The sequence below is a fragment of the Drosophila elegans genome, unplaced genomic scaffold, assembly GCF_018152505.1.
Source record: "Drosophila elegans isolate 14027-0461.03 unplaced genomic scaffold, ASM1815250v1 contig_476, whole genome shotgun sequence".
In the NCBI taxonomy this organism is placed as follows: domain Eukaryota; kingdom Metazoa; phylum Arthropoda; class Insecta; order Diptera; family Drosophilidae; genus Drosophila; species Drosophila elegans.
In genome coordinates this window covers 4,739,085-4,753,427 of record NW_024545863.1, presented here as the reverse complement: position 1 = coordinate 4,753,427, position 14,343 = coordinate 4,739,085, and the positions used below count along the sequence as shown (strand labels likewise).

Sequence of the window (14,343 nt, the reverse complement as noted above, 5' to 3'; positions counted from 1 at the left end):
TTTCCATACATGTTAATATCCGTGTTTTTTGTTTACAAAATCAGCATAAGGTACATATGAGTAATGGCGTTAACGCAACAACTATTGAGTAAATCATACTTTTATATTGTTATCTTTGGAGTTTGTATCTCATCAGTAAATCATTCGAAATTCGTCCATTATATCTCGCAAACAAATCATCCTATCGCTTTTTCTGGATTCCGTTTCGTTCGTTTCTGTTTTTAACGATACAATTTTGATTAAACGCCGAAATTAAGCGAAGAAAATGCAACCAAAATTAAATGCGACCTAAATTACAACAATACAAAGGGAAATATATATGCTTGAACATCCATATATACATATATATGAAGAAATTGAACAAATCGTAGGCAGGAACGTGCGGTGAAAAAAAAGACGAAACGAAAACAATTATAGCGAGTATAAGACAACAATTATACCAAACCAATTAAATTAATTAAACTATGCTTGCATACACGCATGTTTATATATAGTTATATATATAAGTTTAAAGTATGTAACATTTATTAAAAACGAAAAAAACAAAATCAAACATATTATTAACGAAACAATTATACTCCAAAACGAAACTCTACGAAACGTTACAGTTTTCCATTGTGTAACTAACCAACACACGAGCGAGGATCATTTTGTTTTAACAAGCAAACAACATATATATACAAACACATATGAATATATTTATTAAAACGTTTTAACATTTAATTTTTTTAAATTTACATTCGATAGAGCAAAACAAAAAAGAAAAGAAAACAAATCAAGAGAATAAGTAAAATTATCAAACATATTGCTAGTGATCCATATTCTGTAAACCATATGCCTAGATCATATTTTATAAATTCCCTATATGCATACCTATACCCGCAGCTACCGAAAATAACAAACTATGTATTTCCCCAAATTACGTTACACTTCAATGGACGTAACTCTGAATTGAAAATTTGGCGTCCCATTCCCCCAAGATCATTCAACACCCAACCCACCCCATCCTCGTAATCCGTACAGTATCGGTAAAAATGTAAATATTTCAGGAGAGTTTTCAAGAAAATAAATTAGTGTTTAACGTTCACATAAATATCCGTTTGTTACTTGGGTTAATTTGTGAGAATGTAATCCAGTGGCTGAATGGGTCCAGCTTCACCAGTGAATTTCTTCATGATATGAGCCACCAGTTCCATGGAAAACCTCCTCTTTGGATCCACGTCCCAACAAGCAGTTAATAAACTGTTTACATCCTCGGGACAGCCTGCCATAATATCATCCAACAACGGTCTCTCGCCTGTAAATAGAATATCTTTACTTTGAGTGGAGTGCGGAGTAATCAAGACAGAATAGCTTGCCTCCATTTATGGCCAATTTCAAGGCCCAGGCAGAGGTGCCATCGTATTTGTCCAAAGGCATCTTGCGCGATAATGTTTCCCAACAAGTGATCGCCCAACTGTGCACATCACACTTTTCATTATAGCGACCGCCTTTGAAGACCTTTGAGTAAATAAAAGACGATTATCAATGTATCTCTTGGGTTAAAGATCTCGAACCTCTGGCGCAATGTATCTGACGGTGCCCGTTTCCAGCGACATCGATAGCGTCTGGTCTACAACGGTGCCAAAATCACAGATCTTCAGACTGAGGCCCCTCTGGCCTAGCAATGCATTGTGCGGCTTGATATCACGATGAATGACCGCTTTTGGTCTCATGCCATGGAGATAAGCAACCCCCTGTAAACCATATCAGCATTATTCGGCTCCATAACTCCGCTTATCAGCCATAACACCTGAGCGATCTGGAGGCTCCAGTTGAGGGCGTGGGCAAGCGAATAACTTGGCCTGGATTGCGCATGCAGAAAGCTGAACAGAGATCCACCATCTACGTACTCCATCAGTAGGAAAACTCTGTCCTCGTGCTTGGAGATACCATACAGTTTTATGATGTTCTCGTGGTCAACTCTTGCCAGTTGGTTGATCTCCCTGTCAATTTTCCTATCCTCACAGCCTGCTCGTATTCTCTTCACTGCAATCACTCGGTTTCTCCAGTCGGCCACAAATACACTGCCAAACGACCCTGAACCTACACCCTAAAATAAAGGCACTGATCTTATTCAGAGTTAACCCATTTGTCCTGCTCTTTACCTTTCCTAGTTTAAATTCTTCAAATGGAATTTGGTCTACTGCCGCCATGTCTTCTCTAATGCCAATTTATCACTGAATTCTGATACACGAAGGTTGTCGTTCTTAATATGATAAGCTTTCAGCGCTTTAAACTTATCTATACCTACACATATAATGCACTTTCTAAAAAAAATGATGCTTATCAGTAACTCTGGATTTGATATCTTATCGAAGTCGATTAAAATTGTGCAAAAAAAGATTTCTATTCCAACTTTGATTCAGTTAGGAGCAAGAGGTACAATAAAATTTACGATTTCACAAAGCGATTCGACAAATACAATATATTCAAGATTTATACAAAATAGTTATGCTTAAATCTAAGTGTTAAAGCCTAATGAAACACAATTGCAGCGACGACTTTCTAGTCTTTTTTGGCAATCAAGCCCTGCTTTTTGAGTTGGCGCAGTGCGCATTTGGCCGCGGTGCACTTGGCAATGCGATAGTTGCGCCCGATGCCCCGGAAGGTGCCCTTGCAGAAGACATCCACGGTGACGCGAACCCGCCGCCCGTCCGCCAGCTTCTCGGGCTTACCGAACTTGGCCGTCTCCGGCTCCAGCTCGAGGAGCTCCCTTATGGGCGACTTTGGCACTGAGTTGCTAAACTGCTCGATCTCCGGGCTCATCATGTTGCTGTAGACATGCCACACAACGTCCAGCGACATGTTGGAGTCCAGGAAAATGGCGCCGGCGATCGACTCGAAGACGTCGCCCAGTGCCTTGGGCACTTCCACGTCCTCCGCATCGTCGCACTCCTCCTCTGACAGCAGGTAGTACTAATACAGAAGAAACCAATTAGCAGTTGCCGTTGGTAATTGTATGGTATGATGATATAACTCACCTCCTCGCTGATGCTGTGACCATTCTCCTGCTGGATTCGCACAAAACGATCGATCACATCGTTAAGACCCGGCGAGAGGTGTCGGAAGAACTTGTGAAAGCCATGCCGAACGGCTAGGGAGGCGAAAATGGTGTTGTTCACCAGCGCTGACCGCAAGTCGGTTAGAGCGCCTGGAGAATGCTGGCGAGGATCCTCGTACAGGTGCCGTGTAATGAGGTAATCCAGCACAGCATCGCCCAGGAACTCCAACCGCTGGTAGCAGTCCGTCAGTCGATTGGGTGTGTAGCTGGCATGTGTCATGGCTTGCAGCAGGTAGGAACGATCCCGGAACTGGTAGCCCAGGCTCTGCTCGAACTCCTCGAAGCCGCTCAATAGCTGGTCCAGTTCCTCCGTGGCATTGGGAGCATAGTGCAGCAGGGGACTGCGTGGCGTGGGCCAGGCGCCATAAACGGTGACCATTTTGTCGGCATTTGGTCTCGTGCTGCCGGGTATTCGCTCCTCCGCATTTGCCGCCTCCAGTTGCCTGGTGAAGGGCAGCACCCGCACCCCCAGCCAGGCCATAAAGAGTAGTGCTCCACGCGGACCGCACTCGATGAGATAGGCTCCGATCAGCGCCTCCACGCAATCGGCTATGGACTTGTCCGGAATGCTGTGCTGCGAGACCAGGTTGTATGGGATAAAGCAGCTGAAGTCATTGCAGCTATCATTGGAGTCGTCCAGTTGACCACTCTGGGCAGCTCCATTCTGAGCTCCATGCTGCTCCAGACCCAGGGCCTCCGCTTTTTCGCGGACCATCTCACAGATCTGGACACTGCTTAGGTTCTTGATGTCCAGCAGATCGGCCAGCTTCCAGTGGTGCGTTGGGATCTTTGCCTCGATGAGCGCCTTCTCCAGCTCCTTGGGCACGTAGTAACAGGGTGGCAGCCAGTTGTCGTGGGGCTCGAATTTGGTGGCTATCATGTACTCGCCCAGCCTCTTTCGCCGCCCCAAGCGATACAGATTGAGATTGGCCACCTGCTTGGAGCGCAGATGGCTGAGCTTACCCTCGTGCACATTCTCGTAGGTGATGTACAGGTAGGTGGTAATGGCATACTTGAGAAAGGAGTCACCAATGGTTTCCAGGCGCTCCAGATTAATGCCATCGTTGGCATTGGACATGGTAAGGGCCTGCAGGATGATGCTGGGACTGGGTCCTGGATGACCCACTAGATTCGGTTGCAGGTCGAAGCTAAAGCCCGATGGTAGTATCGACGACGATATGTCCTTCTTGGGAGTTGCAGGCTGGATTTCCTGCCGTTCAAACCGCAGCTTCAGCTGTTTTTCATCCAAATTCAGTCGATGATGGTCATTGTAGTTGTCAAAACTGTCTCCGCAGCCCAAGACGCTGTAGGTCTCCTGCTCATGACAGGCCACCCAATCCGCATTCAGCTCCACCAAATCCGAGAGCAACAGCTCCCGCTTGTCACCCAGCTTTTCGGCCAACAGCTCCTCCTCCACGTATGGCAGCAGTTGCTTCAGCAGCTTAATCATCGAATCCTTTGTGTCCTTAGTTTCAGCGACACTGTTTCGTTTCAGAACCAATTCCTGGTCGTGGGACACCAGCATGCCGCAGCTTTCGATCTCCGTCTGTAGCTTAGCTATCGATTGTTCGTATCGGCCAGTTGGAGGTGCCTCCATGTCCTCCTTCTCCACCTGCTCAAAGTTGAATCCAATAAGCAGGTTCTTTGTCTGCTGGTACTGCCGCTCGTTGGCATTCGTGGCCTGGATGATTGATAGTTGCTTCTGTCGCTTCTCCACTTCCTGGGCGGTTTCAATGGTCTCCGCCTCGTTCTTGGAGGTGAAAGCAATGCGCCCGGCATCGATGTCATCCGCCACATCGTCGTCATCCGAGCTGTAGTTGTGGTGCATGTAATTGAGCGGCCCGCAGTTGTCGTCATCGTCATAGCTGGAGCCCAGCGAGTTGTCCGAGTCATAGTAGTTGAAGGAGGGCTTTGCCGGACCCTTTCCTTTGCCCTTGCCACCGGGTTGAGTGCTTTGATTGTGCTTTGGCGGCTTGAAGCCACCCTCTCCATTGCTCACGTCCCAAAAAGTGGGCGATCCATAGCGGGTTTGTTGATCACCTGCAAGATACATTTTGTGTTTAGTGTTTTCCCTCGTTCAAGGTGCTTTAACAACTTACAAAACTTTACGTTGGCTGGCAGAACTGGCAGGCGAAAGGCCTCATCCTCGTCCTCGTCGTCCTGGTTGAAGCTAGCTAAGTCGTCGGCCATATCGTTGGACCAGGTGCCTATCTCAATAAAGTCATCCGCCTCTTGCAGCTTTTGTTCGCCCTCTATTATGAGTTCGATGGCACTTTTCTCCACTTTATCGGCTTTTGGATCCTCATCTATTTGAGACTCCTTTGGCGGCTCCTTCTGATCCTCAAGTGAATCTTTGCCATTGACCAAAGCCTCCTTAACCGAATCTTTTTGCTTAGACTCGCGCGACTTCTTGAGCACCTCGGACAGACTCCAGCCAAAGTCCAGCATGGGCCACTCGAACTGCTCCTCCTCGATTTGCTGCCTGCCCAGTCCCAGATCCGCAGAGACCTGCTTGCGAATATCGTCGGCGAGGAGCAGACCGTTGATGCGGTACAGAATGCAGGGCAGGCACACAGCAGTGCGCCACAAGGAGGCGGGGAATGGATGCACGGTGCACAGCTCCGGCACCAGGATTTGCTTCTGCTCGAGATTCTCGCGCTTGGCCCGCTTCGTCTCCTCCGAACTGGTGGGCAGGGCCACGCCCTTGCGGTTCACGTACCGCGGTGTGAGGAAGTTCAGCCGAGCACTGGTGTGGTCCACGTCCAGCAGCGGTTGCGAGGCATTCTGTATGGTCAGGCCATACTTGACGAGGTAGTAGTGCTTGAATGTGCGGTAGTTGTCGCCGGGAAAACAGCTGAGTGGCGAAAGGTGTGGACAGATTTCGGCCACGTAGAAGTATTGCGGTTGATCCTGGTTGCGGTACCATGGCATAACGACGGCATCTTGGAAGCGCTGCGCGTCGAACGCCTGCGCCTGTCGCTCCTCATCGGACACCGCCCGTGGCATCGTGTTGCCATTGGCTTGGATGAGCTCTAGGAACTGCCAGTCGATGTGTTTGCCGCCCGCTGGCGTCTTCACCGTGGGCACAATGAACACACAGTTCTCCGTGGAGTCAGGATCGAAGAGCATGAGGAACTTCTGCAGTCGCAGCACATTGGTGAACGTGTAGTTCAGGAAGCCGTTGATGCAGACAATCTGCTCGCTGGTCAGGACCACGCGATCCTTGGCCAACTCGAGGGAGACCTTCACCTCTCCGGATCGTGTGAATATCGAGAAGGCGCTCAGCTTGGGTATGCGTTTGCTGGTGAGTATGCCGAAACCCTGCTGGGCATCCTCCGGCGGATAGATCTTCCGGCCTCGTGTGTTCTGCTCCTCGGGAATCGGACACTGCAGCGTCAGCTGAATGAAGTACAGATAGCAGGGTGCCCCGGCCACCGGACGGCAGTCGCAAAACTCGGATGCAATGCGTTTGTAGTAGTACTGTCGCCGCTTTGTCGTTCCCGGCCGAGGCTCATCGCTGAGCTGCACAATCTGCTCGTCCTCTGGCTCCAGATCGAAGCACTCCCAGTCCGGCTCCAGGGCGCGAAATCCCTCCTTGCCGATGGGCTGCAGCTGGTCGTCCAGCTCACCGATCCTGTGCAGCTCAACACAGGCCTGCAAGGCGGCCAGGCGACGTGCCAACGTCTGCGTGGGCATCGGGAGACCCTAAAAGAAAAAAAGGTTATAAGAAACAACTGGAGCATTGGAGATGTTCCGCCCACTTACCACAATGTCGTGCTTCAATGGCGAGTTGATGGGCAGCCGGAGTGTGTACTGAAACAGGGTCACTCCCGCTCTCTCGCTGCGGGTGCAGCGCCACAGGGCCGTCAGCTTGGTGAAGGTGTCGCTGGGCAGGCGAGCGCAGTACTTGTTGACCAGCGCTATAGCTGATCCGAGATCCACGGAGGCGCCGGTCAGGAGCTGCGGCTTGGGTCGATAGGCAGCCAGGCAGGCACCGAAGCGTTCGGCCTCGCTTTGCTCCTGCTCCGGCGGCTCGGTGTTGGCGCACTTGGACAGCAGCATCTGCTCGATCTCGCGATACTGTGCCATTTGGTGCACCAGGTCCTTCGTGGTGCTGGCCAAACGATCAACTGTTTTGGCTTCGGGACACGATTCTATGGCATCCTCTGGCTCGGCTTGGAGGGCCAGCTCGCACTGGAAGCGTCTGGACTTGCGTTCCGTACTGCTCTCACTAGGACTGGTGTTGCTCACGCTGACGGCCTCGTCGCTGGAGTTGCTGGTGTCCAGCAGCGCTGCGGCCGGTGACTCGTCCTGAATCTCCTGCAGCTTAATGTCGCACGCCGTGGGCGGTTGTTTGCTGAAGACCTCGGGATTGAGGATCTTCACCGTTCCCCGGGCCGTTCCGAATGTGTAGGGATCAGAGCCATATGATCTTGGCATCGCCGAGTCATCCGAGTCGCTGTCCGCCTCCACAGCATCGCCCGTTACCGACGACCCGCAAATGAAGCGATGACTGCGTTCACTCAGCTGCACTGCACCCACAGTGGGGCTTTCGAAACTGGGTGCCACTAGGATGACATGGTAGGCGGGAGCTGCTCGGGCTCGTCCCTTGCACTGCACGTAACTGCGATATGTTGTGGGCGGATCCCAGCGCACCACCAGATTGCACTTGGGCACATCGATGCCCTCCTCCAGCACCGAAGTGCCGATCAGTACATTGCAGTCGTGCATGCGGAATCGCTTGAGCACCTCCTCCTGCCGCCGGTGCTCCAGCTCGGCCTCCTTGGGCTCCGTGGTGGGATCGGCCACCCGGTCTGTGGTGTACTGGCAGCGTAGGAACTTGAGATCCGGGTCTCGCCTGCTGATCTCGGCCAGCAGCTCGAAGAGCACACGTGCCGTGTGGTTATGGTTGCAGTAGATCAGTGCACAGAGCGTGTCGCTGCCGTCATGCTGGTCCCGGTGGTGGCGTCTTGTGTACACTCGCCTGCGGGTTCGCGGTTGTGCCGTGCTGGAGCCACCGCCTGCCTTAGCCTTCGCCTGGTGCGGAGCAGGAGCAGAAGCAGGAGCAATGCGAGCAGCGCTCTTGGACGGCTGCTTCTCTTCGGACGTGTGCAGGATCTGCTCGAGATTGGCCACCAGGGCCCGTGTTTCCGTCGGTTGCTGCTCCAATTGGTCCACCAGCCGGCACTTGCTCTCCAGCGCGTGCGATAGCCGGTTGAAGTCCGCCTGATCCACCTGATGGCGCATCCTGCGCAATCCGTCCGCCTGGGTGTGCACCTCTTCGGGCTTAAAGCATCGCAGTGTCTGCAGCAGACGTCGCACCTTCGGGCTGGAATAGCGTTCGATGGTCTGGCGCGAATCGCCTCCAGTTCCCTGGTGGCGCTGGAACGCTTGGTCGCAGAGCGAGTGCAGTTGGATGAGGGCCGTGCTCACTAGGCAGTAGAGCAAGTAGTGGCGCTCGTGCGGCGTCTTCACCTTCAGCTTCTCGTTGCTCTGGTAGAAGTGGTGGGCAGCCCGCTGGGTGCACCAAGGACCCATCTCGTGCAGCACGGCCAGCAGCGAGTTGATGACGTTCAGCGGGTCCACCTTGGGATCTGGTATGTCTGGAAGTGGCTTACGGCCGAATTAGTTGGTGACTTTGGGCACTTTTTTCGCAGAGAACTCACCCTTTAGCTCCTCCATAAACTGATCAGTGCCGTAGATCTCGTAAGGATCGTAGCGGTGGTCCATGAGGAAGGACTTGTGGGTGTTTAGGACATCGGCCAGCACCAGGGACAGCTCGTCCATCTCGAAGGGAGCGCACTGTACGATATACTCGTGCGGGCGGGAACAGTAGCGCAACACGGTGACAATGTCGCTGGCCGTCTCGATCCGGCAGAGCATGTTCCGCTCCAGGGTGGCCAGCATGGAGCTCAGCTGCTGCAGCTCACAGCCGGCACTGTGCAGCGGACCAGCCAGTCCCAGGATACGCGGTCTGATCGCCGGAGCGGCCGGCAGTATGTGCTCCACGAAGAGCGGCATTACCCTCTGGTAAACCCCACAGTCGTGGCAATCCTCCAGCACAATCAGCTCCACACTGCTCAGCAGCAAGTCGCGACACTCGAGTAGATGGAGAAATCCCTCCGGCCGTAAGATGGACACGTGGTAGTCCATCCAGCAGTGGTCGAAGGGAATCTGCATGTCCGGCTGCTCCTGCCAAACCCGCAGATCGGTCAGGTGGGTGAGCATGGTGTAGATGGAGCAGGGCTCCTTGCTTCCGCCCACCTCGCAGCTGATGTAAATGCTGACCCGGCCATGTCGACGTCCGCGCCGCGAGAGCTCCTGGAGCAGCTTGAGGGCGATGAATTCCTTGGAGCTCCGGTGGCCCAGGCAGATTATCGTGTTACGCTCGTAGGCGGCGGCCAGAAGTTCCACCTGGAAGTCGCGCGGCGTGAACACGGTGGTGTGCAGGTTGTTGTCGCACCAGTGGAACGCCATCGTGGCCAGGGGAATCACAAAACTCGTTCCTCGAGATGATTTCTGCCAAAGAATAAAATTCCAAAGCCGGCTAGCTGCATGCTAGTGTGACCGTTGGTTGGTCTAACGAAAAATACCACTGCCACATCTTAAGTCCTTGGTCACACTGATTTGTTGCTTGAATGAAGTTGCGCCTTGTCTTTTTTTTTTCTTTTTAATAAATAAATTGCAAATTCTGGTACCAACTACAATCGTACAGCACAATACTCAGGTTTGCAATGCGGCGTTCAAAGGCTCCTTCAATGCGCCTGGCGGCCAAGCGAAAAATCGAAGATCCGGAGCAACCTCCAGAGGAACTAGGAGCACCTTGCTCCTGGCCCAGTAATACTCCACCCATGGAATGGGGCTCCTCCAGCGGCTCCGAAAACTTTGGACCCCGAGAACTGAAGGCTGGCGAGAATCCCCTCCGGGAAAGCCGCATCTTCCATGTGCTCTGGCGCAATCAGACCACCAAGAAGCACAAGACCTGGACTGGCAACGGCACCCTGGTGGTCACCGGGTCCAAAGTAGCCCTAAAGGATGACACGGGCAAAGTTGTGGACAGCATGACATGCTTCAAGCAGCGGGACTTCAAGGAGAATGATCTGCTGGAAGTCGGTAGCAAGGATGTGGAAGTGCAGGAGGAGATCAAAACCTTGGAGGAATGTGTAACCCAGCGAGGGCTGGAGATTGCCAGCTGGTGCAAGAAACTAGATGCCCTAAATGGCTTGGATTCGCCAGTTCATGTGGCCAGTGCTCCCTACAGATCTCATGTACTTAAGAGAGCACACGAAGAAATCTCATTGAAAGTCCAGAACCCTGCGCCTTCGGGATTCACCCAGAGCGGTATAGAATCTTCACATTCCTTCCGCGAAGGAACTCCTTCGGGACCCACCCACGTGGAATACCTATGCCTGCTAGCTCCAGCAGAACTACAGGACAACATTTTGCACTTTTTGGCTGAGTACATCAAAAATTCCAAAGTGGTAAGACAGATTTAGGTCAAGTAACAATGCTGGTGTCCTAGAATTTTCAAAGTATCGTGTTATTTTAATATTTACAGAAATACAGATACTAGATAAAACGAAAAATTTAACTTATTGGCGACTGTCTGCCCTTAATATTAACACTACAATACATTAAAAGGACAAGGATTATAATAATAATAACAAAAATAAAATAAATTATTATTTTAACTTTACAACTTTGATGTGTTTTAGGAACCCTCTATCATCAAGGAAATGGTTGAAGTGGTCTGCGATCATCCTGTGCTACTTAAAACCCTCGTCAAGCAAATTGACTTTAAGGACATAATGCAATTGCTGGAGCCGAAATTGCCGCCCTGGCTGGACATGGGTATCTACGACTCCGCCAAGTTCGAGTTTGTCCATCGAATGCTGGACCATTTAGTGGTGGAGCAAGGCGAGAAATGTTGTATTTTGGCGAACAGACAGGATTGCTTGAAACTGGCTATGGGCTACTGCCAAAGCTATGATTTAGATCATGTGCAGCTGGATAGTCCCCAAAAAGTAGCTATGTTCAACTCTGATGGGGAAGATTCACCAATGGTTGCCTTGGTCTTGACCAGTGACTTACCGGAGATCAGCTCTGTTTGCTGCAAAAACCTCATAATTTATAATCATAATGCCAGAGAGGAAGCCAATAATCTGTTGTCCACTGCGGAAACCGACACCAAAATATACACAGCGATCACATCTGGAGGTTGTCCGGACGAGCGGCAGTTCTATCGAAGACTTGGTCTGAGCAAAGACGTTGATTCTCTAGTGGACATTCAAAATTACAGCAGAGATCATATACCACGCACTAGATATGTGAGTATTCCCATTTGATAGCGTATTTCAAAAGCACTTCTTTTGTTATTGTATCTCAGGAGCTGGCAACCTGGACCAAGATTGAGCCACCTTACAGCACTGATTTCCTAAAAGTAAGTTTTTTAGTAGTTTTCCTAGTGATTCGAATATTATTCAATTTGTTTTTTACAGAAAGCCAATATCGCTGATAGTCTGGAAAACGTTCAACTTGTTTATTCAAAGAATAGTTTAAAACCTTAAAAACAGATCAGGAAGAGATCTTGAACTTCAGGATTAAATATATAAGGGTGATATATAAATTCATGGATTGATGTCCTGTTTGGTTTCACAAATTTTGTTTAATTCTTTTGGAGAAATTATGGCAGATTTAAAATTTCCTGCAGTTTGTCAAAGCGAACGGAATAGTTATTGTCTTCCTTGCTGTAAATGATCTCGCTGCAGCTCACGGTGGAGCCCACTGCCAGAAACTGCTCGAGACGTTTGATCTGCTCGTCGGTGAGCTCGCCAGGCCAACCTTAAATAGGGTATTGAGTCGATTATTTTAGTTAGTACATAGTACACTGTGTTATTTACCAATTAAATCCAGCTCCGTGGTCATCATAGGGAAAGTAAACTGCGGCGGATACGGGCGTATGTCGCTGACATGGGTCGGCACAATGTTTCCGTAATCGATAAACAAAATGCTGGGATATCCATCACCCACCGTTTCCAAGAAAAGACCACGGCACCACTTCCCCTCGTATTTAGCGATACAAATCGTATGCTGCCTAAATGAATAAAGTTTTAAGTTGGTGTAAAATAAATTGTTGGTAGCTTTACTGTGGAGCATAGCTTTGGCACTTTGCAATCTTTTCGCCATAATCCTGCAGGTCCCGCTGCATTTTGGTGATTTCGTATGCCAGATCTATGGGCGTGCAGTAAATTAAGCCGCACTTTATTAACGTGTTGTCCATCACAACCAAATCGATGTTCTTGCCAGTGGGCAAACGAATGTGGGAAAGCCACTAGTACAGAAAAGATTAGTTACAAATGTAAGCCACAAAACTGGTTATCTTAGGTTTTTACTTACTTCCTCCTTGTAACCCATTTCCGATAAGCCCGGCTCCACAGGTGTCAATATGGTCTTAAAAATACGGTTCAAGCTGATATTTAAATCGATCTGGGTCATCACTACGATTTGCAAGCCCTTGCTAAAGTCGTACTCGCGCTTGGAGTATTTAATATCAAATATCAATTCCTGGTCAAGATTGTACATAATTTCCCGTATGTTGGGAACCAGAAAGCGCCTGCGAACTCCGCGCAGTTGCACCGCCACGGGATAACAAGGCAATGCAGCCAGATAGGGACTACAGTCGTAGAGATTTTCCAGCTGCGTGACTTCGACGCTGCCAAAATCGATGCAGACCACATAGATGTCTTTGGGATCATCAACATTGAGCACCATGGCTCGCGAGATTTTGGTCTCAAACTCGTAGAGCACAATCTGTCCACAGACTGGTTTACTAAGCAGTTTGGACGCTGTTTTACCCTTCATCATCACCTCCGTGAGAACGGAGTAATAGGCGATGTCCACCTGAATGTCAGCCGAGCGGACATAGACCACATTTGTCTGCTCGAAAGCGGTGATCCTGACCTTGGACCCGGACGGCGGCAGTCCGGGCTTCGGAAACTTACGGCCCACCTTTGCGTCAAGTTCGAGCAGCTCTCCCTTGCCGCACGCCTCTTTGTGCTTGTCGGCCACATCCGCGAAACAGGATGCATTGCAGAAGGGCATCTTGCACAGCTTACAGAAAGTATCTGTCCAGTTTTGGCACACCACGCATTTGCTTACTCCCTGTTCCAAAAGGTTTTCGGGTTTGATCTTATCATCGGCATTAATCGTTGAACTAAAGAATAATTTAAATAGACATTCTAATTCGCGAAAGAAGAGGATGTAAATATATTTATACTTACACTGGAACAGTTCTTCCGGATCGAAAGTGCAGAATGACCTGGGAAATCTTTGTTTCGTCCTTCACTCTATAGACACCGTGGCGCTCCAGGGCGAACTCGTACTTGACATTGAGATAGCGTTGATTTGGATCGTTTCTGGCCATAAGCGATCCCTTGGCTGTATAATCCTCTTTGGTGACCAGCGGAGGGCGCCTAAAAAATCGAGTAGTATATGGGTAAGGCTAGCTTAGCGAGCTGAAGACTAGTAAGCTACCTGAATTCAGGGTGTTTGTTCCTGGCGGATGAGACTGCAATATTACGGGCATCCAGATCGACAGGAGTACGCTCAGTTAGCGAGAAAGCCGGACTCGGTTTTGGCATTGGCTCATTCGATTTCAGGGACTCGGGGACAGTGCTTTCTCGCTCCGTCTGATGGCGACCAGTTATGCACCTGATCAGGTTTGGGAATCGCTCCACTCGCAGTCGCGCAGTCTCTAGGGATCTTCAAAAAGTTAATCTCTATAAGTTTTGCTAAATGTGCGTAGACATGTTTGAACCTACCCAATGTTGGGGAAATAGACAAAGTAAACGCGCGAAACCCTGCGGTATTCCATGTCGTGAATGAGATCACGTCCAAAGAAGTTGATAAGCATCATTTCCGTCAAAAAGGGACTGCTCTTGGGAACCACCAGATACGGATATTTGGCCTGCCTGGTGGCGCGTTTCTCCTTTTCATCCTTGAGCGGAGCAGGTGCTTCCTCGATCAGATTCTGTCCCAATTCGTTGGTGTATGTATTCTGCGCCTCGTCGTAGAAATCTTTGGCCATGGGATTGAAACCAGACCAGTCCTCCTCTGAAGTCTCCATCGAAGCTTTACTTCTGAATTCACCTGGGATTCGAATTTCACTTCCTAGCGCGTGGAATTGAAAGAGTGTGACCGTTGCTCCGATTGCCAAATATCTTTTCTTTATAACTGTAAAA

The 14,343-nt window shown here is 49.8% G+C and overlaps 4 protein-coding genes across 4 annotated transcripts; 1 reads left to right on the top strand and 3 right to left on the bottom strand.

Moving 5' to 3' along the window:
* Nucleotides 1-983: 983 nt before the first annotated feature.
* LOC108137376 (mitogen-activated protein kinase kinase kinase 7) lies at nucleotides 984-2,201 on the bottom strand. The gene is made up of 5 exons (XM_017259027.2): nucleotides 2,148-2,201; nucleotides 1,793-2,092; nucleotides 1,557-1,736; nucleotides 1,359-1,500; nucleotides 984-1,297 (listed from the first exon to the last, which is right to left on the bottom strand). The coding sequence occupies exons 1-5, from the start codon at nucleotides 2,193-2,195 to the stop codon at nucleotides 1,113-1,115; spliced, it is 855 nt and encodes a 284-aa protein (XP_017114516.1). The 5' UTR covers nucleotides 2,196-2,201; the 3' UTR covers nucleotides 984-1,112.
* A 238-nt stretch (nucleotides 2,202-2,439) lies between these two features.
* On the bottom strand, nucleotides 2,440-9,676 carry LOC108137375 (endoribonuclease Dcr-1). Its single transcript, XM_017259026.2, has 5 exons — nucleotides 8,770-9,676; nucleotides 6,869-8,706; nucleotides 5,203-6,808; nucleotides 3,024-5,143; nucleotides 2,440-2,958 (listed from the first exon to the last, which is right to left on the bottom strand). Exons 1-5 carry the CDS (start codon nucleotides 9,578-9,580, stop codon nucleotides 2,548-2,550), a joined length of 6,786 nt encoding a protein of 2,261 aa, XP_017114515.1. The 5' UTR covers nucleotides 9,581-9,676; the 3' UTR covers nucleotides 2,440-2,547.
* Nucleotides 9,677-9,741: 65 nt separating this feature from the next.
* Nucleotides 9,742-11,762, top strand: LOC108137401. Its single transcript, XM_017259060.2, has 4 exons — nucleotides 9,742-10,584; nucleotides 10,819-11,430; nucleotides 11,490-11,543; nucleotides 11,602-11,762. Exons 1-4 carry the CDS (start codon nucleotides 9,838-9,840, stop codon nucleotides 11,668-11,670), a joined length of 1,482 nt encoding a protein of 493 aa, XP_017114549.1. The 5' UTR covers nucleotides 9,742-9,837; the 3' UTR covers nucleotides 11,671-11,762.
* LOC108137400 (protein vreteno) lies at nucleotides 11,616-14,318 on the bottom strand. Its single transcript, XM_017259059.2, has 7 exons — nucleotides 13,924-14,318; nucleotides 13,637-13,864; nucleotides 13,384-13,575; nucleotides 12,500-13,316; nucleotides 12,250-12,434; nucleotides 12,004-12,197; nucleotides 11,616-11,944 (listed from the first exon to the last, which is right to left on the bottom strand). Exons 1-7 carry the CDS (start codon nucleotides 14,226-14,228, stop codon nucleotides 11,787-11,789), a joined length of 2,079 nt encoding a protein of 692 aa, XP_017114548.1. The 5' UTR covers nucleotides 14,229-14,318; the 3' UTR covers nucleotides 11,616-11,786.
* Nucleotides 14,319-14,343: the final 25 nt, after the last annotated feature.